This window comes from Drosophila suzukii, chromosome 2R (genome assembly GCF_043229965.1).
Source record: "Drosophila suzukii chromosome 2R, CBGP_Dsuzu_IsoJpt1.0, whole genome shotgun sequence".
Lineage (NCBI taxonomy): Eukaryota > Metazoa > Arthropoda > Insecta > Diptera > Drosophilidae > Drosophila > Drosophila suzukii.
The window spans coordinates 2,455,309-2,480,392 of record NC_092081.1 but is presented as its reverse complement, the minus strand read 5'-3'; the positions used below and the strand labels follow the sequence as shown (position 1 = coordinate 2,480,392).

The 25,084-nt window shown below is 42.1% G+C and overlaps 7 protein-coding genes across 9 annotated transcripts; 4 read left to right on the top strand and 3 right to left on the bottom strand.

Moving 5' to 3' along the window:
• The first annotated feature begins 305 nt into the window (after positions 1 to 305).
• Positions 306 to 6,100, top strand: CtsL2 (Cathepsin L2). Its single transcript, XM_017087522.4, has 3 exons — positions 306 to 461; positions 1,623 to 1,951; positions 5,204 to 6,100. Exons 2-3 carry the CDS (start codon positions 1,623 to 1,625, stop codon positions 5,934 to 5,936), a joined length of 1,062 nt encoding a protein of 353 aa, XP_016943011.1. The 5' UTR covers positions 306 to 461; the 3' UTR covers positions 5,937 to 6,100.
• A 603-nt stretch (positions 6,101 to 6,703) lies between these two features.
• On the top strand, positions 6,704 to 8,191 carry LOC108019774 (cystein proteinase inhibitor protein salarin). Of its 2 annotated transcripts, none has more exons than XM_017087750.4 (5): positions 6,704 to 6,987; positions 7,046 to 7,330; positions 7,386 to 7,670; positions 7,726 to 7,978; positions 8,102 to 8,191. In XM_017087750.4, the coding sequence occupies exons 1-4, from the start codon at positions 6,736 to 6,738 to the stop codon at positions 7,954 to 7,956; spliced, it is 1,053 nt and encodes a 350-aa protein (XP_016943239.2). In that variant the 5' UTR covers positions 6,704 to 6,735; the 3' UTR covers positions 7,957 to 7,978; positions 8,102 to 8,191. The 2 variants fall into 2 exon arrangements, with proteins under 2 accessions (XP_016943239.2, XP_016943237.2); XM_017087748.4 differs by having other exon boundaries at positions 8,032 to 8,191.
• Positions 8,176 to 12,856, bottom strand: Syngr (synaptogyrin). The gene is made up of 5 exons (XM_017087753.4): positions 12,337 to 12,856; positions 10,614 to 10,845; positions 10,415 to 10,554; positions 10,181 to 10,352; positions 8,176 to 9,646 (listed from the first exon to the last, which is right to left on the bottom strand). Exons 1-5 carry the CDS (start codon positions 12,463 to 12,465, stop codon positions 9,594 to 9,596), a joined length of 726 nt encoding a protein of 241 aa, XP_016943242.1. The 5' UTR covers positions 12,466 to 12,856; the 3' UTR covers positions 8,176 to 9,593.
• A 2,925-nt stretch (positions 12,857 to 15,781) lies between these two features.
• LOC108019773 (uncharacterized) lies at positions 15,782 to 18,412 on the top strand. The gene is made up of 2 exons (XM_017087745.4): positions 15,782 to 18,227; positions 18,281 to 18,412. Exon 1 carries the CDS (start codon positions 16,076 to 16,078, stop codon positions 18,224 to 18,226), a length of 2,151 nt encoding a protein of 716 aa, XP_016943234.3. The 5' UTR covers positions 15,782 to 16,075; the 3' UTR covers position 18,227; positions 18,281 to 18,412.
• LOC108019772 (uncharacterized) lies at positions 18,291 to 23,878 on the top strand. Of its 2 annotated transcripts, none has more exons than XM_070994913.1 (2): positions 18,291 to 19,393; positions 19,441 to 19,611. In XM_070994913.1, exons 1-2 carry the CDS (start codon positions 18,548 to 18,550, stop codon positions 19,465 to 19,467), a joined length of 873 nt encoding a protein of 290 aa, XP_070851014.1. In that variant the 5' UTR covers positions 18,291 to 18,547; the 3' UTR covers positions 19,468 to 19,611. The 2 variants fall into 2 exon arrangements, with proteins under 2 accessions (XP_070851014.1, XP_070851013.1); XM_070994912.1 differs by having other exon boundaries at positions 19,290 to 19,393; positions 19,441 to 23,878.
• On the bottom strand, positions 21,845 to 23,083 carry Echs1 (Enoyl-CoA hydratase, short chain 1). The gene is made up of 3 exons (XM_017087751.4): positions 22,971 to 23,083; positions 22,073 to 22,794; positions 21,845 to 22,015 (listed from the first exon to the last, which is right to left on the bottom strand). Exons 1-3 carry the CDS (start codon positions 23,065 to 23,067, stop codon positions 21,950 to 21,952), a joined length of 885 nt encoding a protein of 294 aa, XP_016943240.2. The 5' UTR covers positions 23,068 to 23,083; the 3' UTR covers positions 21,845 to 21,949.
• LOC108019776 (modular serine protease) lies at positions 23,492 to 24,692 on the bottom strand. The gene is made up of 2 exons (XM_017087752.4): positions 23,884 to 24,692; positions 23,492 to 23,824 (listed from the first exon to the last, which is right to left on the bottom strand). The coding sequence occupies exons 1-2, from the start codon at positions 24,644 to 24,646 to the stop codon at positions 23,643 to 23,645; spliced, it is 945 nt and encodes a 314-aa protein (XP_016943241.3). The 5' UTR covers positions 24,647 to 24,692; the 3' UTR covers positions 23,492 to 23,642.
• Between the last annotated feature and the right edge of the window lie 392 nt (positions 24,693 to 25,084).

Sequence of the window (25,084 nt, the reverse complement as noted above, 5' to 3'; positions counted from 1 at the left end):
AAGTCAAAACAAATAATAACGTATAAAATGTAAATAAACATGTTTCTACTCACTTAGAGGTGAAACCATTAATCATGAGAAAAGTGAAACTTATAAAATCAATCCTACTAATAATTACCTTTTCCTCCAGTTCGATATTTAACAACAACATAATGTTGTTATTGCCACCATAGTATTGCTCAATAGATAATTTCTAAACATGCATAAAATTAAGACAGTTATAGACACATAAACCAAATAGCCAGTAGGAATGAAGACGAATGGGCTTTTCGGTTTTCAACCATTTTGATATTGGGGCTCATCTGGTTTCGGGCAGACGTCCCACAGACGAATCCGTGGACCCTATAAAACCGAGGTGTGCGTCTCGAGCGCAGCTTATAACCTCGCCGGTCTTCGTGTCTGCGCCATCTTCGCCCAGATCTGTGAACGCGGAAGATATATACTTTAGATAACTATAAAAGGTGATTGAGCCGGGCTTTCAACGTATTGTATAGTGCGTGTGTTCGGTTTCTGTGTCCCATTCATGGAGCGTTATTATAGGCAAATCGAACAGACAACAGAGTTGAAATTGCAATTAAAACGTACATTTGAGTGGAAATCGGGAGTTATGAGGGGAATCCACCACCTTTCACCGACCAGCATGTGATCAGTATATACGGCATCAAAAGAGAAATTTTGGTCTGCGGTTGCCCAATCTAGATTAGATTTATATGGCCCTCGGCCAGGCCAATCTTGGCCAAAGAAACAAAAGTGGAGAGGCCTCACGAAATCATAAATATGTCGAAATTCGGTTGAGTCCAATGGTTACACCAATGTAATTATGTTAAGCATATGCAAATAAGCTTATTCAACCAATAGTGATGCATATTAAATGAGTTATCTAATTTGCAAAATAGTTCGTCTTAAATCACAACATCAGATCGAAATGAAGACATGATTTTGGTCGGTGTGTGATTAATTTTGATTGATATTGAAGACAGCAGCGTGTGATCTGTGGGATAAAAACCAATAAGACTTTTTCCGCATCATCGATCATTAAGTTGTCTAAAACTTAAGAAACCATGTTACTATGTTTTATATACCAACAATTAAGTAGTTTAGCTTCTTCAAATACATGCTGGTTAAAAAATAAGAAATTAATAAGTGTCTTTGGGAAGGTTGCATTTGAAATTTCAATTTGACAACTTAGTCGTTTTGTTTTGGATTGATCAGTTGGCGGTGCTGAAGGAAATTCACTTAGTTTTATATTTATTTAAAAGTAATGAATGCCAAATAGGAAATCTTTGAAACGATTTACGGCATTAAAATAGATTAATGGTTTTTGAGACATTATGCTTATTTCCAAATGTGTATTTTGTGCATTTCGTTGAGAGTATCAATGGTTATGATATGTCCATATATTAACATTAATGGCGTGATTTCCCTTAAAGAGTTACATAGTTATTGGATATTCCACAAGCTGCACGGCAGGCTAGTCCGATTGGAGGTGAATGGACCGGTTAAATTTGCCTGTGATTAATGTTGACAGATGAGGCAGAAAGGGGGTCGAGGGATGGGGTAACTGTGTGTTGGCCAAGTGGTTACTTAACACTTTCCACTCTTTCTGTTTTCCCTCGTTCCAGATGCGGATGTGCTCACCGATGTGGCTGCATTTGGCGCTGGGAATGGCCATGCTGGGTGCTGTGTCATCGCAGCAACTGCAATCGTTCCCCAAGCTCTGCGACGTTCAAAACTTCGACGACTACCTCCGCCAAACCGGCAAGGTGTACTCGGACGAGGAGCGGACTTATCGCGAGAGTATCTTCGCGGCCAAGATGTCGCTGATCACGCTGAGCAACAAGAACGCCGACAACGGAGTGTCCGGATTCCGCCTGGGAGTTAACCCCCTGGCTGACATGACCCGGAAGGAGGTCGGCACCTTGCTGGGATCTAAGGTCTCCGAGTTTGGCGAGTAAGTAGCAGCTTATTTAACGTCAGTCAGGCTAGGATACAAAGATAATTTTATAACTATACAAATTAGTCCCTTTTTTTTCTTTGTTATGCTTAAACTATTATTTAAATAGTGAGTATTTTGTTATTGTTATAAGAATAACTTTAAGAATTGTCCGCAATGCTAGATTTAGCGCATATTGCACCAAGATCCTCAAGTCAGTCCATTCTACCCTATTTTATAGTTGCAAAACAACGTTTAAAAATAACCCTTACATGTACGCATTACGTAAGAGTAACTTTTTCATGGGTCAAATATACAACCCATTGGGTTGTACCCATTTAACTCTTATGTTGGTCAATTCGACCAAAGAGTTTTTTCGTGTGTAAGCATCAGGGGAAGACCCCTGTGCATGGACAAATTATCACCTACCTCATAACACATAATCGGGTTTCCAAATGATTAGTTATGAATTTATGTCTAAGACTATCTGGTTTTTTATTATGCTAAATTAGTTCTGTGAATTTCCAAAAATTCCGTTCTTGGGCTTGCCCTTTTCAAATAGCAATAAGTAAACAAACAAAAGCCTAATAAAGTTGAACATATTTGTCACTTACAATATGACCGATCCCATAGTCAAAGTTTTATTACTTGTTTGTTCTGAGAATTCAGTCAGTACATATTTTTTTATTTACCCATTGTATTTATTTTATAGTGTTCAACTGGATATATACATTCATCAAAGAATTTTTAACACGATTGTAGTTGTAAGTAACAAAAAAGGAAAGGAGGTTAGGTACAGACCTTTCCGGTTTTAGGAAAACTAAAAGTTAATTACAGAAATATAAAGGCAATGTTATATTTAAATTTACTACCGTAAGTTAACGAAATTTGTATTATTTTGACCCGACCCCAAAAAGTATATATGTATATTCTTGGTCAGCATAACATGTCGAGTCGATCTAGCCATGTCCGCCTGTCCGTGTGAACAATGTGATCTCGGAAACTATCAAAGATAGAGAATTGTGACTTCAGATTTAGGTTCCATTTTTAACTGAAATGTATTTGTCTCGTCAATACCTATCGATTGACCAAAATAATAGTTTGCCACGCCCACTCCAACGCCCATAAACGCCCATAACGCATAATTCTGTCTGACGCTCACATAACCATATATTGAGATCGCGGGTAAATGGCGCATTACAATCTCGTTTTGCGTGTGTAGATCTCCATTTCCCTTTTGCTCCCATTATCTGTGTATCCGGGTATCTGATATTTGAGGCACTCGACAACAGCGTTCTTCCTTGTTTTATTAAATATACCCTTGCAGAGGTTATTATGATTTCAGCCAGAAGTTTGCAAGGTTTCCGACCCCATAAAGTATATATATTCTTGATCAGCATGACTAGACGAGTCGATCTAGCCATGTTCGTCTGTCCGTCCGTTTCTACGCAAACTAGTCTCTCAGTTTTAAAGCTATCGGGCTGAAACATTCCCAAATGTCTTCTTTCTTTTGGAGGTAGTATATAAGCCGGAACCAGCTGGATCGGACATCAATCAAAAAAAAAATTTTAACTCCTACGCTTGGAAATAACATTTTTAATTAGTTTTGAATTTCGAATTTCATTTTGTCAAAATCAGACGACTATATCATATAGCTGCCATAGGAACGATCTGAAAATTGGTGGGAAAATAATATGAAACAAATTATAGCTTCAGTGTTTTTTAAAATATTATCTTATACTATTGGGAATATCATGTTATTTACTTTTGGGAATTTCGAATTAAATTTAACAAAAATAGGACGACTCTAACTTATAGCTGGCAAAGAAACGATCAAAGAAATAATAAAATAATAATTTTTAAAAAAAATTTTGCTTTGTTGATTTTGATCGTAATTTCTTTTACTCTGGGATATAGAATATTTTAACTTTTCAGCATTACGAATTTAATTTTACACAAATATCACTGAAGCTAGCAACAATCCTTAAAAATTTAACATGGTGTTATTAATATTGATTATTTCTTATAACTGCAAGGGTATACAAGCTTCGGCTTGCCGAAGATATCTTTCTTTCTTGTTTAACATACGAACGTTTTTAAATTAGTTCTGAATTTCGAAATAATATTAAAGAAATTATAACTTCGGTGTTTCTTGACATATTATCTTATACTATTACGAATATATTTTATTGTATTTTTAAGAATTTCGAATTAAATTTAATAATTATAGCTGCAAGGGTATAAAACGTTCTTTCTTGTTTTTATTATAGTAACCCTATCTTTAACATATTACGTAAGAGTAACTATTTCAATGATCAAATCGCCGATTCGATGGGCCCATTGTGTGTGGGATCTTTAGCCGAGTCGATCTAGCCAAGTCCGTCAGTATGTCCGTATGAACGCTTAGATCTCGGAAACTATAAGAGATAGATTGCTGGGATTAAGCACACAGACTAAGCCCAATCTAGCGCGCACAAACGCTCATAACGGTAAAATGTGTCTCCACATTTTTGAAGATTTTGTTTTAGTGCAAATTTAAATTGATTTTTTGATCAATACCTACCTAAGTTCTGAAGATTGCTTCATTGTTTTAAATGTTATAACTAACTAGCCACGTGGCGTGGATTATGATTTTTATTACAATTTGAAACAGAGTAACGACTATCCAATAGTCGGGACACTGGACTACAACGTTTCTTTTTGTTTAATGTTTAATATGTTCATTATTTTCGAAATACAGCCACTGTCGTTTAAAACCCAAAGTTTTATGGTGTAATTTCTTCCAAAAAGATATAATTTGTTTTTCTTTATTTATTTTTAATTTGTAGTCTATTTTAGACTTTTTTTATCTTGAATATTATCATAACGATCTACATCTTACAGTCATGTAAAATTGATTTTGAATATTTCGACTTGTTGGCTATTTACATTAGTTACATAGTTACACTTTGCTTGAAAGTTACATTTTACTCAGGCAGGCATCAACACTTTTTGTGTCTAACCGAAATAGACACTTCTGGGTCACCCCGCTGGACAAGGGTCAGAGTGACGGGTCAGACGTCGAGTCATCCGTTGACATGGAGTATAATATACGGGTCGGCAATTCTCATCTGCAGTGGGTGTAACTGGGCGGCTGGCACTGTTACCAAGTTGGCTACTGCTGGATTTCTTGGGTGCTGGTCACGTTGAGCAACATTTCAAAACACCACATTCTCAATAATTTGTTATTAATTTAATGTTATATTAATTGTGACCCCACTTTCTTTGCAGGAGGTACACGAATGGCCACATCAACTTTGTAACAGGCAAGAAGAGTCCGGCGAGTGCCAATCTTCCGGAAAAGTTTGACTGGCGCGAGAAGGGAGGAGTGACGCCGCCAGGTTTCCAGGGAGTAGGATGTGGTTCCTGCTGGTCGTTCGCCACCACCGGAGCCCTCGAGGGTCACATCTTCCGCCGGACGGGAGTGCTGGCCTCGCTGTCGCAGCAGAACCTGGTGGACTGTGCCGACGACTACGGCAACATGGGATGCGACGGTGGCTTCCAAGAGTACGGTTTTGAATATATTCGCGATCATGGCGTTACCTTGGCCAACAAGTATCCGTACACGCAGTCGGAGATGCAGTGCCGCCAGAACGAGACGGCCGGTCGTCCGCCCAGGGAGAGTCTGGTGAAGATCCGAGATTACGCCACCATTACGCCGGGGGACGAGGAGAAGATGAAGGAGGTGATCGCCACCCTGGGTCCACTGTCCTGCTCCTTGAACGCGGACACCATTTCGTTCGAGCAGTACGGCGGCGGAATCTACGAGGATGATGAGTGCAACCAGGGTGAGGTGAACCACTCGGTTACGGTTGTGGGCTACGGATCGGAGAACGGACGGGACTACTGGATTATTAAGAACTCGTATTCCCAGAATTGGGGCGAGGGCGGCTTTATGCGTCTGATCCGTAATGCCGGTGGATTCTGCGGAATCGCCAGCGAGTGCAGTTATCCCATTCTGTAGGCGGACAACTATGTAATACAGTTAGATAGATAGTATAGACAATTAAAAACCACGAATTTATAACTTTGTTACTATAGTATGTAGCGTTGCAGTGACGACATGCAAGTCATTAGTCACTCAAATAATAAATAAAAAAGTGCCTTATCTGTTTACGTTTTCGCCAAGCTTTTGCGTTCAATATTACGTGGATGGCATTCTAACTTGCGTTTTGACGTCCCCACTTTATTTAATGAACCAAATTGTAAAATGCAGGAAGGGAGCACAATAAATTTACATTTTTAAATTCTTTGATCCTATTAAATTTCACTTTAAGAAAGTGGATATCGCATAAACAATTCACAAACAAAGAGAGAGGGCGCGAGCTACGGACACCGAAGCTTAGAACCCCTTTCAAGTAGGGATATTTTCCAAAAATTACATTTTGAGAGGTACTATAATTTAAGTCAAGTTTTGGTTTAATTTTAACACTGATCCAATAAGATGCGGACTTGAAGGGAAAATTGTTTCAAGAGTTATGTACTTTGTACAGCTTTCGATCGCAACATCGTAATTTTCATGCAAGGGTATACACTGAATGCACATGCAACTTAGGTAACTGACTCTACTCTCTTCAACGCTTTGAAGAGAAAGCAGGGCGAATGATCACGTAATGCCGAGAACTACAGATCGGCGGTTCTCGAGAGAGGTCTTATTAAGGCTTCCTCTCTCAAAGCAGCTGATCTTTGAGTATTCGCTTATATTTCACATACTTAATTTGCCATTCTCGCAGTTCGTTGCGCAGTACCAAAAAGTTTTTGAGATGGGCACAGCTTTAATAATTGTTGGCGTTCCACTGATCCTGTGTTTGATGGGCGCGGCTTGTGGCCTACCAACAATTTCAACCACCACCACACCAGAAACTCAAAAAATTGTTTTGGGGAGTAATGTCACAACTAGAATAAGCCCTACTGACTCATCGACAGCTACAGAAATCACAACTCAGTCAGCTAAAACCACCACGGCAATATCAGATGGGAATGGTCAGTGCCAATCTGCATGGCAAAAGTTCCTGGTAAGCTTTGATTACACATTTCCAGAAATGGATCGCTTAAGAAAGTCATTCGCTTTAGATCGATTTTAATGTACACTACGAGAACGATCTCGAGCGACAAAAGCGAAACATCATCTTCTGCAAAAATTGGAAAAATGTTCAGAACCACAATTCGCAATACGAATCAGGACTCGAGAGTTTTAGAAAGGGTATTAACCAGTGGAGTGATCTTACCATTGAAGAGTGGAAGGAGAAACAACGCCCTCAGCTCAAGCCGAAAATTTCCGAGACTGATATCACCATAGAAGCCAGTGAAGATGTGAGAGATAATAAGAATTGTCAGGCTGCCTGGGACAAGTTCCTAGTAAGATATTGTAGAATTACAAAAAAAAATTCGAACTAAGTAATATAACTTGTAGATTGAATTCGGAGCGAAATATTACGATGCTGCTGAGACCGAGAGACGCCGAGATATTTTTTGCGACAACTGGAAAGCGATTCAGGTGCACAATTTGCAATACGAACTGGGGGTCGAATCCTTTAAGAAGGGTATAAATCAGTGGAGTGATCTTACCATTGAAGAGTGGAAAAACAAACAGCGACCTAGTCTTGCTCCAGAATTTTCTAAAATTCAGTTCAGTACTGAAACGTCTAAGAACGATCAAGATAACACTAAATGCCAAGATGCCTGGGAAAAGTTCCTGGTAAGATGTGGTATGCAATTTATAGCAATTAAAAATATAATCTTGTGAGTTACAGATTGACTTTGGAGCGAAATATGAAGATGCTGCTGAAGCAGAGAAACGCCAACAAATCTTTTGCAACAACTGGAAAGCAATTCAGAATCACAATGTGCAATACGATTTGTGGGTTGAATCCTTTAAGAAGGGTATAAATCAGTGGAGTGATCTGACCATTGCAGAGTCGAAAAACAAACAACAACCTAGTCTTGCTCCAGAATTTTCTAGAGAAAGAACAAAGTCTGGATGAGGACCCCTGGAAAAAGTTTTTGGTAACATATAGTAGAATGAGTTCTTGAATTTTAAATTTTGTAATCTATTACAGAATGATATGCACGGTGATTCAACTTATTGACCTGAAACACCTAACAACTCGAACTTAACAACAACTGCAGTAATTCCAGTATTTTTATCGAACTACCTATAAATAGAGTAACACGCCCAAAGAGATAACATTACTAATTTTGGGTTGGTTTTTAAAAATATGTATTTATTTTTATTTAAGGGGTTTTCAGTTGAGAATCTTGTTTGAGGAGTTTCTCTGTTACAATAGTGTTCGCAAATGTTCAAGCCGATTTAGGGCTGGGTTCCCTTTTTTTTCGATCTTTATTATTTAAATGAGTCAATTGTTTTTTTTCTTTCTACCATTTAACGCACACGAATTCTACATGATTAATTTATATTGTATATTTGCTGAGATCCCCATCTCCTTGTTGCATTTAACAGGGCGCTTCGTATTACACATACAATCCGTAAATATATATAATATATATGTATATAGTATTTAAATTAACAAATACATTTGTAGGTTATCGCAACTTGCTGCACTAAGTGAACATTTATGTAATCAATATGTTTACATTCATTGATATTTGAGTATATCGAAGGAGCCATCTCGCCCAGTTGTATCTGTCAGTTGAGATCTCCCCTTTACAATGCATAATGGGTATTGTACACATAAGTAAATTTCCATTTGATTGGGTATTTATAGTTACTATACAATTTGTCGTTAATATTTGGGCAACAATAAGCCTTGAACAAGCCCCATACCATTTTCAGCGTGCTCGCGAACCATAACTATTCCTGCATTAATCTCCCGAATTCTTATTCCCTTACAACAATTTCTCGGTTTTAAGATCTCTTATGGCTTACAATGTACATATTGTTTGGCGGTTATTGTAGTGGTTGCTATTGCTGCTCATTTAACCAAGCTTTGACCCTGGCCGCAGGTCTATTTGTGGGGTTTTCCAGATGGATATTGGATATGTGGTTTGAGCAGTGGTTCGTCTGTCCTCCCGGTGGCCAAATTGCATCGTTTTCAACTATTTGCACTGCACGTGTGTAAATTTATCTAAAAAACATCATGTTTCCCTCTGTTGTAGGCTATTGCCATCGTTAACAAGCTGATCATTGGGGGACCAGGGTCTGGCACAAATCAAAATCATATAGTACGTACACGTAAACACTAAATAACTAACAACGTTGAAAGCACGGGTAGGATGTATACATATGGGATATATAACTAGTTGTATATCTGTATAATATATTGCAACAAATTCCCACTACAAAACTGCACACTCAACTTAAGGGGCTAGCTTACGAGTTATTCAAACTACTCTGACATATCCGATATCGGAAATATCCCCTGACTCTCCCGGTAGATAAAGCGTGGATTGGGAGATTGGATCCAATGCGTGGATTGGTTTCTGCTGCTGCTTGCTTGTATCAACTGTTATTGTTTCGGTTACTCTTGTTATATGTTCGACATCGGTGTATATGGTAAAGCCAACATGTGTGTAGCTGTTTAGTCGTGTAAACCTTTGCCAGTTGCACTACAAAATCGAAGTGAGTGTGTGCGGACAACGGAGGAGCAAGTTTGGAAATTCCTTAGTAGGTGGGCTGCTGGTACTCCATTCCGGATTGCTGCTGCTCCATGCCTCCTGTGGAAAGTTTTAGATTCATCGTATGAGAAGGGGAAATATCATTAAAAACTAGTAACTGCGGGCTGTTAACCTTTCTTCAGTTCTAGTTGGTAAAATCAAAATACAAATAAGATTCAGGAGTCCCTCTTGTAGTTCCTATCTGTGAGAAGGCCGGTAAAACAATCTTGAAACTATACTTCAAGCATAAACATACTTAGCACCGCAATGTAATAATTATGAGTTATTTATCTGTATTAACTATATAATTTGAAAGACACCTATTAGATAGTTTTTCCCTACTTGGAAATTACTCTGCCAAAGTCTATGTGCAATTGTCAATCATCGGCTTAAAAAATTATATTACAAATTAGATTAAATAAAGTTGCACATAAAGCCAATCTTTAAATATTTAAAGGTCCTTAAACTTTGAACAGATATCGACAATGTCTTGCTTCAACATACTACAATCGAGTTAAATCTGTATCTATAAGTGGAGAATGGATGACCACTCCTAACTCCCTTACACAGGAAATGTTTTGGCTATGGACTTACCCTGTTGGGGCTGGCCAAATGGTGAGGCGCTATACTGGTCATTGTCGTTGTCCATTGAGTAACCGTAGGCTTGTTGATGGACCACGTTGGCCGGGTCCGTTTCGAAGGCTGAAGTGAACTCATCACCGGCGCCGATCAGGAAGCGCTTGTAGGCCATCAGAGCGCAGAGGGCCTAAGAGACGGAGTCGTTGTTGGAGAAAACTAATTGCAGCGCAAGGACTAAAATCTACCCACCCAGCTGACAATCGAGAAGAGGCAGAACCAAATGGCGGTCTTCATGCTGCCAGCTCCGATTCCCAGTGGCGGCGGGGGCGATGAGCTCCATTGGGACCACAAGTAGAGGAAGGCCACGAAGTACATAAAGGTCCAGAAGGCTGCAATGAAGGATTGTCATTAAGGTTCAGTCGTAGTCAAAGGAATGTACTGAGTGTACCCGAGAACCCCATGTCAGCCATGACGTAACGCTTTCTGCTCTTCACCGACGACATCCGCTCGAAAAGGAACTCGCCGCCCATGAAGCCCATGGAGGCCAGGAACCCGAAGACGCCCACCATGTTGCCGTACTTGCAGGCCATGCCATCGCCATTGTAAAGGCAGTACTCCTTGCCATCCTTCTCCGTCCAACCCTCCGAGGATATGCAGCCGAAGACCACGACCGAGAAGAGCTGGATAATGAAGTAAATTCCTTATGAGTGTGGGCATACATTAACTTTTAATGATGCGGTAATGGGTAGAAAATAGGTGACCCATTTAACATATTATATGTGTTAGTGATATATGTTTTTATGAACTCAGTCTTATGTTTCTTCAAATCACAATTCACGATAAACTTCCTTGATATTTACACACTTCCACTCGACTTACAATACGTATATATTTTAGTATCCAGTTATTATTTTTGAAGACCTTTGGACTGGATTTTTTATCAAATCAATCTTTGGTCTTTGGGACAGTAAGGGCAACTAAGAAATTTGATACCCTTATTAAATATAAGCTTAGATCTGGAGTCTGGAGATACAGATATTTGTATATTATGCTGCTATAGAACTCACACTCCACTATTGATTTTTTAAGCAGGTGCAACAAACCAGAAGTTCAAGTACACAGACATCGGGCAGACACGTACTTATGCTTGTGACCCAATTCGCGAAATGAAGGCCAAGTTTAGTTTGTTTGGCCAGGAGGGAGGAAAAGGCTCTGCAATCGCAAGGCAGAGTCCTTGGTCAACAGAGTGGGTAAATATTACGTATACACAAATGGAAAGCAAACAGGCACAAACTACCGCCCCCTCGGTTGTAGCACTTTCCCACTTGGATGGTGACGCACATCAAATCGGTGGTAAAATAAAGTCCTAAGCCTAGTGGTCAATTGCCCGGGACCTTACGACATTTAATTATAAAGCTTTTATGGACGTGAGAGTTTCTATGGTCGCTTTGCAGCTGAACAGTACCCCCCTTCTTCGGCTCAAATCCCCAGCGCCCCTGCGCAGCGGGTGTAAACAAATCGGACATTTGGGTCCAACTACGTTTATGTGGTGACATTCACGGTTTGCTAAGATTCCAAAACACACGTACGGCTTATGCAACATTAAAAAGCCCATAATGTAACCGTACGAGAATTGGCACAATAAGGTCATTTTTTGACTCAAAATATTTATTTTCTTCCTTATAATTTTCGGTTTAGTTTAAATTTGTTTCCAAGCTGTAATCTTTTAATAATATATTTAAAACGACGAATTTGGTATATCCTTTTACTCTACGGATATCGGGCATAAAAAAAAGAACGCAGAACATTTTGATAAGTTTGGGATTTTTCTTTTTCAATTAAAATTAATTTCATTTACAGTCCTTATAAAACATTTTACAAAAGAATAAGACTTAAGGATGTGGATTTTATAAACGCAATATTTATGTCTTTAAAACAGAATATTTTTCTTAAAGCTGAAAGTTCAAGTGTCTTTAAATAAATTAAGCCTATTAATACGCTAAATAATATTGAGTAATACAGCGAAATAGGCGGGCAAGTTTGGGGTGTAAGATACTTTTCCCATTTCTTCATGAATTATGTGTTGTGACAGTGTGACAATCGGGTCGTGTGAGTGGCGTGTGTGTCCACAAATCCCAGCGATTCCCAGGACGGCGCTCGTACGAACTCACCCAGCAGAGGGCCCTGATGACAACTTGGGGCTTCATGGCGAACGTGAGGGGGTCGAAGGCGCCACCAGCCTTCCCGCCCCCGTAGGCGCCGCCATTATTGATGCTGAGTATCTGGTTGAGCATGTCCATGGTGATAATGGGTCTCCGGTTCTCGTGTTTGTCGTGGTTCTCGGGCTCTCGGGGTTCCTCCGCTGGCGTTTTCACTGACTGTTGTGAAAAATCGAACGCTTCTTCTGTCCGTGGGGCCAAGGGCAAAGTGGGGGCGGCTCACCCACAACTGTGTGTATATACCGTGCGTGGTGTGGGTGGGTGCGCTCGAGTGCTTGCTCGCAATTATGGATTACGGCACAGAAGGGAAATTTATACTTTTGCCACTAGCTTTCAAATTCACTTTCCGTTAACCGCGCTCGCAAACAAATCACTGTACTCGTGGTAATCAATCCATAATTGATGAAGAAATTTCAAGGGCCTGATTTTCACTTTTACTTTTTGCCAGCTTCGCTCTCAACGGAAATTCGACTGTCAGCGCGCAGGACTCTTGCTAAATGTACATATGTCGGAGCAGCCGAACATAGCCGCGTTTTCTTACGGCTCTGCTGAGAAGCCGTTTACAGCGGGCTGTAAGGCGCAGCCAGTGTGGCCATCCTTGATTTTTAATTCAAGTTCTGACACACATTTCGGGAAACTACAACTGAGATTTTTTGTTTGTGGATACTTGCGTTTCAAACTTCTACTATGTCTGCGGTGTGCTGGTGTAAGCCAAGGCAAAATTCGTACAATGAGGTACGACGGAAGATACAAATTTACTGTGCGCCGAACCAGAAAAGTGGCTGGAATGTACCCAATCGTCAGGTGAATTTAATGATACTCGGTTTATTATCGCCCTATGGGCCATTCTCTACTGTCGCAGGGCGACAGTGGTACTAATTCAAGGTAAAAGAAAAAAGTTCCTAGACTCCTTTTTTGGACAGGGCTTAAACTAAAGCAATTGGTGAGGCCTGACTTTGAGATATTGTTCGTTTAGATTTAAAAAACAAGGAAGAACGCTATAGTCGAGTACCTCGACTATCAGATATCCGTTACTCAGCTAAAGGGACCAAAGGGAAATGGAGATATGCAGCAAGGCGAGATTGAAAGGCGCCACCTACCCGTGATCTCAATATATGGTTATGTGGGCGGTAGACTGATTTAAGCGTTTTGGGCGTTAGAGTGGGCGTTGCAATCTTTTTTTGGGTCAATCGATAGGTATTGAGGAAAGTAATACTTTTTTCTAGCATGAAATTTGTGGGCGCTACAGGATTGGGCGGCTTGTGGGCGTTAGAGTAGGCGTGGCATGTTCGCGTAACGAACTTGCGCTACGTACAAGGCAACGGAATCCCAACTCTCTATCATTGATAGTTTCCGAGATATCCGAGTTTATATTTACGATTTTTTGAAGTTTGTTGGCGGTGTGTGTCAATCGATAGGTATTGATGAGAACAATACATTTCAGTTAAAATTTTTATTCTAGCATTAAAACTGCAGGAGACACAGTTTTGGGCGGTTTGTGGGCATTAGAGTCGGCGTGACACCCTGCTGAAACAAACTTGCGCTGCGCAAGAAGCTCAGGAATCTGCATGCCAAATCCCAATAGCCTGCTCTTATAGTGTTCAAAATCTTAGTGTTAGACAGAAGGACATACGCCCACTCTAACGCCCACAAACGCACATATCGCTTAAATCTGTCATGTGTACCACATATTGAAATCGCGGGTAGGTGGCGCTTTACAATCTCTTTTGCTGCTCCTATATCTCCATTTCTCTCTTGCTCCCATTAGTTAAGTAACTGGTACATATATGGTAGTCGATGTACCCGACTATGGCGCTCTTTCTTGTTTAGTCTTTTAATCGATGATTTTTTCGGGTTAAAATATTTGTGGGAAAACAATTTGATTCCGTTGTTATTTTATTTTGTTTTTAATAATCGAGTATGCCCATTTTTTGCCTATGGTTTTAAAATTGTCCCCCGGCTAATTGTTTTGAATATTGGAATTAAAAACTCTTGATGTTTCTCAACTTTTGACATGCAACACTTATGTAAAAATTCCCGACCGAAAGTTGCTGAGCATTAGAAAAGGTTACAAATTTTCGAGCATTTTATTTCCTTAAAATAAATAAAACCTATTTAATTTTCATACCAAATTATGAGGAACAATAACGATGCCATTATGTTGTTTCTTTTTATTATCCTATCATTTCTATCTTATCTATACAATATAGTTGACCCAAAGGCCTTTTTGACTTACTAGAATCGTATGTTGATGTTGATCGAGAATATATATATATATTATTCTCCTTGTATGTGTCTAAAAATGATTGGGGTAAATTTACCAAGTTGATTTTGACACAGCGAGAAAGGCTGTCCCACCAGAAATTTCATAATATTTTAATTTATAATATTTTTATTGGCATATAGACGATATTTTCATACAGCCAATAGCAATGTGGAAACTGGTAATATTAAAATGTGTAAAAACTCTTTTTAAAAGCCTATTCACGCCGCCGCATAAAAAGAGCCAGAGCCTCCTTGTTTTGTCTTTCTTGTAGCTTATTGACTTCTTTTACTACTATCCCCCCTTTCATCCCCTTCAAAGTAATCTCCTCCCGACAAAATACTCTTATGCAAACGATTTTTCCAATCCTCGAATCATGCCAAATAGTCCCTTTCCGGTATAGCCATCGGCGCCTTCTTTTACTCAGCTTAAATCTCCCCAATAGACTCAACGCGTTTTCCGGTGTGGTTTCTTGAGTTTTGGGGATAGCCGGAAGTAACTCGGAGATAAATCAGACGAATACGGGTGTTGCGGAACGATATGCGTCGAATTTTTGGCGAAATGGTCACGAAGAGTGAGTGCGGTGTAAGACGGTGCATTATCGTGATGCAAGAACCTTTTTAGACGATTGCTTTTCGCATATGATGCATAACGCTCAAATTATATTTCTTGTTAAGAGTTTGGCCGGGTGGAAGGAATTCATAGTACACCACACCACGAAAAGAACTGTCATCATGTACTAATTTTTGAACGACTTTGACGTGCTCTTTTCGGTCTAGCCTCGGCTTTAGCATCATATCTGCTTAGTTCCTCCGTCGTTTCATGGTCGTAAGTACAGATCCATGTCTCATCTCCCGTAATAATGCATTTCAGCTTATCCTCATAGTCAGAAAGCATTGTTTTTTTTTTAAATTAAAAATTCACCCTACTTTTTGCCCAAACCACTATCTTAATAATTTGACTTTTAGCTTAATTTTGTAGAGCCAATTGGTTTATAAAGGGCAAACGTCAACAAAAATCAGCGATAAAGTTGCATACGATATTTGCTGTCGTCGCAAACAAGGAAAACCAGAAAATCTCAAAGGGCAAAGAACACCTACGAGGATAGAAGAGCATTCTGTTTCGCCTGAAAAAATAGACCATCGGAACGCTGAACCCGCTTTAAAAGCCGAAACATCCCTAGCTCCACTCGCCCAACGTCCCGTCATCGTTAAAAAAATAAATCCCAGCTGGCGCGAGGAGCACGAAAAAAAGGTCAAGGCAAGTGCCAAGGCTCAGAAATTAGAAAAGAAGAATATTTTGATAGAAAATTTGAACAAAAAACGTGATGCTCTGAACAAGTTCCAGAAACATTTTGAGTTAAACAAGGCTCAGACCGTTCGTAGAAGCCAAATAAAGGATAGCCCTTACTTTAACCCTTCGAAAGCAATGACGCCTGACCCTCGTGAAGAAAGTAAAAGTCCGTCTGCTGAATATTTCGAGCATGCTTTGCTTAAGCAGGTTTCCAAAGAAAGACTAACTAGCAAGGACCTGAAAAGGATCAAGCGAGTGCATACTACCTTTGGCATTTACCAAAAGAGAGAAGAGCAGGCAGGGAGCAGGGAGGCTCAAAGGGCCTCAGAACATTTCGGCCCAATGTTTGAGAAGACGACTACTGTGGTCCCCGGGCTGCCTTCTGCTTTGAAGAGCATGCACAAACTGGAAGCTTCCAAACTCCCCAAAAAATCAGCTCAGCACACAGATCTTTTTATTGGAATGCTTAAGGGTAAGGCCGTCAAGTTTTCCGAGCTTAATCCTCTTCTTAAATCGTCTCAACGGCTTAAAGTTGCATTACCGAAAGAAAATACAAAGATAAGTAAACAGCGTGAAGGGAAAACTACCAAGGTCGGAGCCAAGTTTTCATGGGGGTTTAGGAAAACGCTAGGAAACTGGCAAAATACCGGAAATAAGAGCTTTAAAGATCTAATAAAAGGCAACGATGTTGAGATGCCCGAACACATTTCAGCATTGAAAAGCCGGACTCGATTGGGTTCTCAGATAAAGCAGGAAGGAAAAAAGGCAAAAACTAAGATGTCCCAGCTGAAAAAAAAGCTAGTACCAAATTTTGGAATTCGTACTTCCGAGACCTACAGGCATATTAATATTACCAGTACAAAAAAGGGTCCGACAAAACTATTCCTGGAAATGCTTAAGGGCAAAGAAACCTTAATGCCAGAACTCAATCGGGCATTAACAAGCAAGTACCGAATACAAGCTGATAGTAAAGCTCTTAAGAAATCAAATAGCGACCTAAATCCGGTATTGTTAAACAAGAAATTAGTATTAACCAAAGATCGAAAAGTTTCGGGAACTTTTGAACAAACAGGGACGGCCAAAGAACCCGAAGTCTTACGACACTTTGAGAAAATTCTGGCTTCCAAAGTCTGTAGATTGCCAGACATTCGTGGAGTACTAAATCGCAAGGAAAGGGCTCGACCAGAAAAATTCCAATCCAGTTCATCCAGTGATTTCGATAATTTTTCGCTTAAGTCAAATCGGTCTTCAAGGCATCACCTTTCGTTTGCGCCTGGGAAGAAGATTAACCTTAAGAAATTTTATCAGTACATAAAGAATTCAATGCCAGATCGGAAAATATATTACCAGATGAACTCAAAGAATCCGATTTCCTACTTGACCAGCGAGAAAAGTTTTTTTTATCAAAAGACACCCAGTCTAACCTCATCGGATAAAAGCCAGCGAACTGTCGGATCGGTAATCAGCACAACGGATTTTGCCCAGTCCATGTTACCGAAACGGAAGAGGGAGGTAAATAAGGGGTTTGAAGTGATAGACACAGACGAAAACTTGTTTGACATTCTTCCGGAGGACCATGATATACATAATGGCTTAAAGAAAACAATGAACGACATCATAGCTGGCATTGCAAAAGTAGACAAAGCCCAAAAGAAATCCCAGTCAAAGCAGGAGAAGAAAAAATCAAAACCGAGTGAAAGCACTCTGGAAGCCACAGACAACCGACAGAGCATCTTGTCCTTAAAATCGGTGGGCGAGGAGGTCAAGACCCGTGAGAGCTTGGCACTCAGGGATCTGAATTTGCGGGAACAGTGGCAACAGACTTTCTTCACTGAGGAGCGGGCCTCTGTGCAGGCACGCATCCAGGAACTGATGGAGGAGGTATCCATACGCAAGGACTTTCGACCCCCGAAACCCGCAAGGGATTTTGTGACTGAGAACATTCTTAGCCTTCGTAATAGTTGGCCGACCAAAAGATCACACTTAGAGGAGAAGGTGAAACCGCGAGGGAAGTTCGAAACCTTGAGTGAAGTTTTGACGGTGCCCGAAGACCCTGTAAATCTTTCAAGATTCTCTGAAGGGATCTACAACAAGTATTTTCAGAAGTGGCACGAGGAGTTTGCCAATACGCGAAAGGATTCTCTGAAGCCCGTAAGAATACGTCGGTACTCTGACAAATTGTGGAAAGACCATATGGGTCCTTATCAAGCGGAGATTAAGAAATCCTCGCCAGAAGAAACAGTTTGTATGTTAACTGAAAGAATAAAGCGAAACTGCTGCCCCTGAGGTTAGTTTCCAAAAAGTAATCCAATCACTGCTAATAAGGGTCCTCTTCTTTAGGCAAGGACCAACAGGACTCGGATTTTATTCGAAAAGCAGTGAACTTCGATCATATAGCCTTAAATTTCGGGCAAAAACATATAAACAGGAGATGTGTTTACCAAAGAGCTTGTAATATTTTAAATATAAGCTCTTAGTCGGTATATTTAAGATTGCTCTAGCACTAATATTACACTTCAAACCATTTTTGTGGGTCAATCAGCCCTTGCAAAACTAGGTTATTTTTCTAGTATATCAGTTTTAATACCACAAAATTTCGTTACCGTCATGAATATTTTTAGTGCTCTAAACACAAAAAAGCTGAACCTACAGAATACCTGCACCTCATATTATGACTTTTTGACCTGTGGGCAGACCTGTCTGGATTCCTCGAGATGCTCCACCCTGCACAGCGATGCTCCTGCCCAGCAAGAATTAAGGGAGCCGCCAAGCATAGCAGGGCGTGGACTAAAGTACTTCGATGTGGACGACAAGGCGGCGGAGTGGTATCTGGATACTCGACGATCCACAGCCGAGAGGAAGCCTTGCAAGCGGAAGTTTTGCTTCCGGTTTCGTGTGCCCGTAAGACATGCCGTACGCCGGAAGGACAAGGCGTCGACGTACTCCCTTCCTGGTCGACGGGTGTCCCCAGAGTTCCTGTGCCTCCTTAAGCAACACCACGCCAGGATGCGGGGCTTGGAGCAGCCGCCGCGTAAGTATCTATCCCGCAAGCCAAGTTTCTCCTATTACAAGTACGACGCGGCGGCCAAGAGACGACACATGCGTCCGGGCATCGACACTGCGGCTCCTGTGGAATTCCCCTGCACTAATTTGACATGTACACGTCACCATGAGCAGCTTTGCCCCTGTCCTCAGAAGAAGGAGTCCCTTTCCCCGGCACCCTTAAGTCGGGAAGACCCTCAGAAATCTGAAATCAAGTCCAGCAAGAAGCGCTTGTCCCTGTTTGCAAAAGATAGAAATCTGAGCGAAAAGAAAAGCAATCAAGTAGTTTCAGCGGAAAGAGTTGACGATGAGGCTATGGATGAGGGTAATCTGCAGCCAACGGAGAGCCAGCTGGAAGCGACTAGACTTCACAGAATGTATGCCAGCAATCCATCCTTAGTTACGCCGATGGTAATTCAAGATCAACCTAAGCCACCGGTTTCCAGTTTGGAGGTTAGCTGTCCATCGAAACCCATTTTATCTAGATCACATTCCACGCATGTAACACCCATGGAAAAGATTAATAATTGTCCCTGCCCTATTGATCAGCCTAAATGTTTGCCAAGACCCTGCGACCAATCCATATGTCCCGGTAAAACTCCCAGATTTAGAAGAAGTCGAGACCCGCGCTGCGTCGAGTACGAGAATCGTCCTTTCTTCAAGGCCATTCAAGGAACAAGTAAAGTAAGCGGTACGCAAAATAGAAGTATTAAACAGAAGAGGTGCACTCAGACTAAAACCACCAGTGACAATAGAACACATCCAACCGATCTTAGAGAGAAGGATTTGAACAACAGGACAGGTCAACATCATTGTAAGATTAAAGGTTTAGAAACAAAAGCTCCTTCAGAGAACAGTTTCTATGCATCCATCTCAAGTCGTCAGCAACATCGTGAGGAATGCCTTCATCGACCCGACTTCTATGATGTGAACGATATAGAAATTCCGGCTAATTGCAGGGAAGGAAGCATAGGTTACAAAGGATTTGTACGACGCTCAGAAAAACAGAAGATAATTGATCGATGCGGTGGTCCCATTCCGAAATGCACGAAGATAAAGCCTCCGCCTTATTGCTATCTGTGGTCCGCCGTGGATCCGGATATTCGGGAAGCGGAGAAGCGACGTCTGGCGGAGCACAAGTGCTACCAGCGGCAAATGTTTCCAGACAGTAAGCCATATTCATACTACTGGTCAAAAACGAAACAAGACATAAGAGGGCAGGTAAAGCGCAGATTGAAGAAGACCGATAGCAAGCGCAATTGTGGGGTGCTCCAACCACACAATTTCTGCCGAAGATGTCCAGATCGAAATCAGGAAACGTGTTCCTGCAGTACATCCATAATAACACAGTTCGTTGAAAAAAGTAGTTGGGATTTGGATGATCACCACACCTACCTAACTTGTTCACATGGCAGGAAGCCAAAATCCTACGTCCCAGGGCACACTGGGAACCGGAGACAAGCTACATCCGATGAGAGTTACCCTGCGTGGGAAGAAAGAGAAAATTCTCCAACCGAAAGCCATCGAAAGTGGTCGGGACTCGTTTCGACCAAGTTGCACACAGATTCAGATAGACGCACCCCGAAAAAGCCACGCCTGCTGCCCAGACTACACGCCTTTGCCAAGCGATTCCTATTTTCCGGCACCAAAGGACTCCATTTAAAGTCAAATCAATCGGGAAGCGAAGGACCGACACATAGTACACGATCCAGATATTCCAGCGCAGGTGTTTCTAAAGAACGGGAATCTTATAAAGTTAATCTTCAAGAGGATAAGAAATTGGAATTATGCAACGACACTTCTTCGGTGGACAGAAAAATCACTTTTAGGGATCACGCCAGAACTCAGCATATGCAGGGACCAAGAGATCCTAAGTTATGGGCCAAACAAAGTCAAGAAAACTTGAGTCTAAAAGAATTTCGGCAACAACCTAAAACAAAAAGGAATAGACCGGAGACCCACTTAAACCGGCCTACCAAATCCTCATTTACGTTGAAAATAAGGCCATGTTCTCACTCCAACTCTTGTTTTGAGCAACCAACATGTTCCACACGATCATCCAAGTTCAGGAACCACCATATGTCCCAACCACAGAGGTCCACCAGATGTACCAGAAGTCCGTCCTGTGGCAGCAGGAACTGGAGCAGCCCTTCAAGTGACCATTGTGTAGCCCGCCATCCACCGCAGCAATCTTCCTGCCAAGCTCCTCAACCATTGGTATCCCGTGCCCAACGAGAGTGGGAAGAACATCTCGAGCGGAAAAGGGCCAGAAGACTTAGGGAGGAGTGCAGACCATGTACTGATTACTTATTGACCTCACGGACAAAGGAGCCCAGAAATCCGGACATACGTCGTGGAGTTGTAACGTATCGAAACTATGAGTTCTTAAAGGATCCCAGTGATCCCTGCCTGATTAAGCCAACGGGCAAATGTTTCCAGTTCACACAACATAGTCCTGTGCTCAGAGATAAAAACAACTACTCGCGATCACGAAGACGTCGACGTTCTGCTCAATGTTGCGATGACTCCGATGCGTCATCGCACAGCCAGAGTTCGCAAAGATCGGGAAGAATGCGGGGAGGATTAGATTTCCGGGAGGAAGTCTTGGGTTCTCGAAGGCATCGTTACACAGCACACACCTTTCCAACCAGCTTGCCTTGTAAGCTCAACACCAAAAAGAGGGTTCAATCCATAAAGCCGTCCAATTCGCCTATGCACTTATTTAGTTTCGATTAGGAGCAGAGCAATGTAGCTTGCTGCACGACTATCAATGGATAAACCATATTTATAGGAATGGATTACCGCTTGACAGCCGAGCTAGCATGCCACAAATTGTTCCGACAAATTATCGTACTTTGTTCATTTCAAATTATCACGATTAAAGTTTTAATTGCGTACAAACAACTGATTTTGTTACAAGAATATAAATGCATTGCTGGCTGGGAGGGGTCGTGCTACCATCGGGCCTTATTCGTTGGTGAACTTGGCCGGGCGCTTCTCGGCGAAGGCGGTCATGCCCTCCTTGCGATCGGCCTACAAGAAATCAAGGATATCAGATAGGGTAAAACATAGAAGGAATAAAAGACTCACTGTTGAGAACGTAGCATGGAAGGTGCGACGCTCAAACTTCAGACCCTCCTGGAGAGTGGTCTCGTAGGCCGTGTTTACGGCCTCCTTGCACAGCTGCACGATCAGATTCGAGTGGGAGCCGATCTTCTCGCCCAGCTTTACGGCCTCACCGAGCAGCTGGTCGGCGGGCACCACCTTGCTGGCCAGTCCAAGCTTCTCCGCCTCCTGAGCGCCAATCATGTTGCCGGTGAGGCACATTTCCATGGCCTTGGACTTGCCAACGACGCGGGTCAGACGCTGGGTGCCTCCGGCTCCGGGAATGGTGCCCAGGGCAATCTCCGGCTGGCCGAACTTGGCCTTGTCTCCAGCATAGATGATGTCGCACATCATGGCTAGCTCACAGCCACCGCCCAAGGCGTAGCCGTTCACGGCCGCAATGATAGGCTTCTGAGTGCGGGCCACCTCAGTCCAGTCGTTCAGGAAATTTCCCTGGATGCACTGCGAGTACGTGTTGCCCACCATCTCCTTGATATCGGCTCCAGCGGCGAATGCCTTCTCGCTGCCCGTCAAGACGATGGCGGCGATGCTCTGATCCTTGCCAAACTGTTGCAGTGCGGTGGACAGCTCCTTCATCAGGCCGTTGCAGAGAGCATTCAAGGCCTTGGGACGGTTTAGGGTAATCACAGCCACGTTCTTGCCCTCGCCGGCCACTTCGGTCTTGATATACTCCCAGCTGTTGGTGGCTGAAAAGAGACAGCGTTATGAGGTGATCGTTATCGTTACGCAACCAATGTTTGGCTGGAAAAGTACCAAGATCTAGGCAGAAACCGGCACTTGATATCTTGATATTCCAGCTTAGGGTGGAGCTGGCCACTGACCGCGTGGACTTTGATCTTCCTGGAATCCCACATATACTTACAGGTGCTGCTGAACCGGGTGGCCACCTGTGGCTGGCGGGCGGCTGCCTGCAGGACACCCTGGGCACGGGAGGCGAAGATCTTAGCAATGTTGGACATTTTCAAGGGGACTCTTAGCCGGCTGTAAGTGCAAATCGTTATCTAACCGATAAATATCTAGCATGGAGCCACTCTGGTGCGGGGTACCTACGCTTCGGAGTACTGGAGCAATATTGGCGCTCTCGACGGGAAAGTGTGAACGCGTGTCTTCCCCGCAAAAATGCCACGATTTCCAGTCACAGTTTAGAAGCAGCAACAAGTGTTTTTCACATTAATGATATTATTTATAAATAATTAGCACTTACTGTTTACATAATAAATTGGACTCTTATGTAATCCCAAGAAAGAGTATATTAGCATTAAGTCCTTGACTCGATCTGTAATTCTACTAGATTAAAAAAAAACATTTTTTAGTATTTTAAACAGTGATTCAACTCTAAAGTATTATTTTTTTCGTCTTAAAAATAATACAAATAAAAGTAAACTATTGATAAAAATATATATGTTCAGCGTCTAACGATTTTAAAATTAACAGTGACTTTCAACAGCATCTCAACAGAGTTTGTCAGCACTTAAACGGTTACAATTTAAACTTTATAAGCACTTAAGCATAATAGCTGATGTTCAGCTTATCCTTAGACCTTTGGCAAGTCAGTTGCTTTGGGATGCGTACTACTCGTCTCCACCAGCCAAATGTGCTCCTCACGTTGCCTTCTCTCGCCATTGTCTCGCCGAACCCGCCAAATTAGGAATATCAATACCACCATTAGGAAAGAGAATATGCATATTACCAGGCTAAAGATAAAGGCTTCGGGCGCTGAAAATAAGTTAATTGAAATTGATTGAATAAAGACGTTGTTTGAGGATCATATTTACTTTCGCAGTATGGAAACTTCTTAGCCCACAATGAGTCTTCACAAATGTTCTGGTCCTCTCCCTTAAGTGAGTGCTCAGCGGGACACTCGTAGTATATACGAGTCCCATTGGCTACTCTGGATCCTGCAGTTAGGATCGCATCAGTGAAATGCTTCACAATCACGTTTGGCAACTGTGGAATCGCGCACTCCCCATTCCCCTCAACAGGATAGGGACGAGGTCGCTCTTTCACTGTGGGAGTCATCTCAGTAAGATCGACTTCCGCGGTCGCAGTAGTTGATCGGACTGTGGTTGGGCGGGCGACACCTTCGCAAAGAGACTCCAGCTCATCATCTCCGTCCCGGCAATCCCTGATCCCATCGCACAACTTGGAGTAGGGCATGCACTGGCCGGAGGAGCAGTACATTTCCCAGTTGTCGCAGTTGGCCTGCTGCATCTGGGCCCGGCACAGCCATCCCTCCTCGTCCGATCCATCGACACAGTCCCGCCCGCCATCGCAGACCGCTGTGCTGGCTATGCAAGCTCCGTAGCTGCAGCGAAACCCATATCCCGGACACCAGACCTTTTCGCACATGGCGGCAGTCTCATCGGAGGCGTCCAAGCAGTTGGCGGTGCCGTCACAAAGCTGGTCCAGTTGGATGCAGTCGCCCCCTCCGCACCGATGACCGCAGCTCGAGGCGTTCGGCGATCCAGAGCAAATGGAGAACGCAAAGGAGAGGAGAACTACGAGCTGCAGGGATCGATTCTGATGCGCTTCGAACATTCCGAATGGGTTCCAATCAACAGACTGCCGCTTCCATGTCGAGGGTAAGGTTTTTACGGGAACTGTCCAATCAAAACCTGTTTGATGAAAATATGACGATAGCAGTGTAATATTCTGTCATGGGCTTTTCTGAGCGGCTCTGATTATCGCTTTGCATGTATCATTGACTGAGTTTGTTTTGCTTTTAGATAAACTTATCAGTTGGTCTTTCCATAATGTATACGTATAATTTGTTATATTAGTTGTAATTCTACTGTAATGGCAAATCCACACGAAATACCCCCCATTTCTGTGTATTAATAAGATTGTAAAAGGGTTAAATTCTCTTAACAGCGGAAATTGGTGACATATTTATGATAATCATAACAATTACGCCAATCATTCGGGGTCAAAAACCACTGGAAAGAAAAGTGTTACTCAAGAAATAGTATTAATTCT

Coding starts and splice junctions, on each gene's coding strand:
- CtsL2 (XM_017087522.4), top strand. CDS start 1,623: ATGCGGATGTGCTCACCGATGTGGCTGCATTTGGCGCTGGGAATGGCC. Junction 1,952..5,203: donor AAGGTCTCCGAGTTTGGCGA/GTAAGTAGCAGC, acceptor CTTTCTTTGCAG/GAGGTACACGAATGGCCACA.
- LOC108019774 (XM_017087750.4), top strand. CDS start 6,736: ATGGGCACAGCTTTAATAATTGTTGGCGTTCCACTGATCCTGTGTTTG. Junction 7,331..7,385: donor CTGCCTGGGACAAGTTCCTA/GTAAGATATTGT, acceptor TATAACTTGTAG/ATTGAATTCGGAGCGAAATA. Junction 7,671..7,725: donor ATGCCTGGGAAAAGTTCCTG/GTAAGATGTGGT, acceptor TGTGAGTTACAG/ATTGACTTTGGAGCGAAATA.
- Syngr (XM_017087753.4), bottom strand. CDS start 12,465: ATGGACATGCTCAACCAGATACTCAGCATCAATAATGGCGGCGCCTAC. Junction 10,846..12,336: donor TCATCAGGGCCCTCTGCTGG/GTGAGTTCGTAC, acceptor TTCATTATCCAG/CTCTTCTCGGTCGTGGTCTT. Junction 10,555..10,613: donor GGCTGACATGGGGTTCTCGG/GTACACTCAGTA, acceptor CCTTCATTGCAG/CCTTCTGGACCTTTATGTAC.
- LOC108019773 (XM_017087745.4), top strand. CDS start 16,076: ATGACGCCTGACCCTCGTGAAGAAAGTAAAAGTCCGTCTGCTGAATAT.
- LOC108019772 (XM_070994912.1), top strand. CDS start 19,493: ATGGAAAAGATTAATAATTGTCCCTGCCCTATTGATCAGCCTAAATGT.
- Echs1 (XM_017087751.4), bottom strand. CDS start 23,067: ATGTCCAACATTGCTAAGATCTTCGCCTCCCGTGCCCAGGGTGTCCTG. Junction 22,795..22,970: donor CACCCGGTTCAGCAGCACCT/GTAAGTATATGT, acceptor GTCTCTTTTCAG/CCACCAACAGCTGGGAGTAT. Junction 22,016..22,072: donor TCCATGCTACGTTCTCAACA/GTGAGTCTTTTA, acceptor GATTTCTTGTAG/GCCGATCGCAAGGAGGGCAT.
- LOC108019776 (XM_017087752.4), bottom strand. CDS start 24,646: ATGTTCGAAGCGCATCAGAATCGATCCCTGCAGCTCGTAGTTCTCCTC. Junction 23,825..23,883: donor GAAGTTTCCATACTGCGAAA/GTAAATATGATC, acceptor ACTTATTTTCAG/CGCCCGAAGCCTTTATCTTT.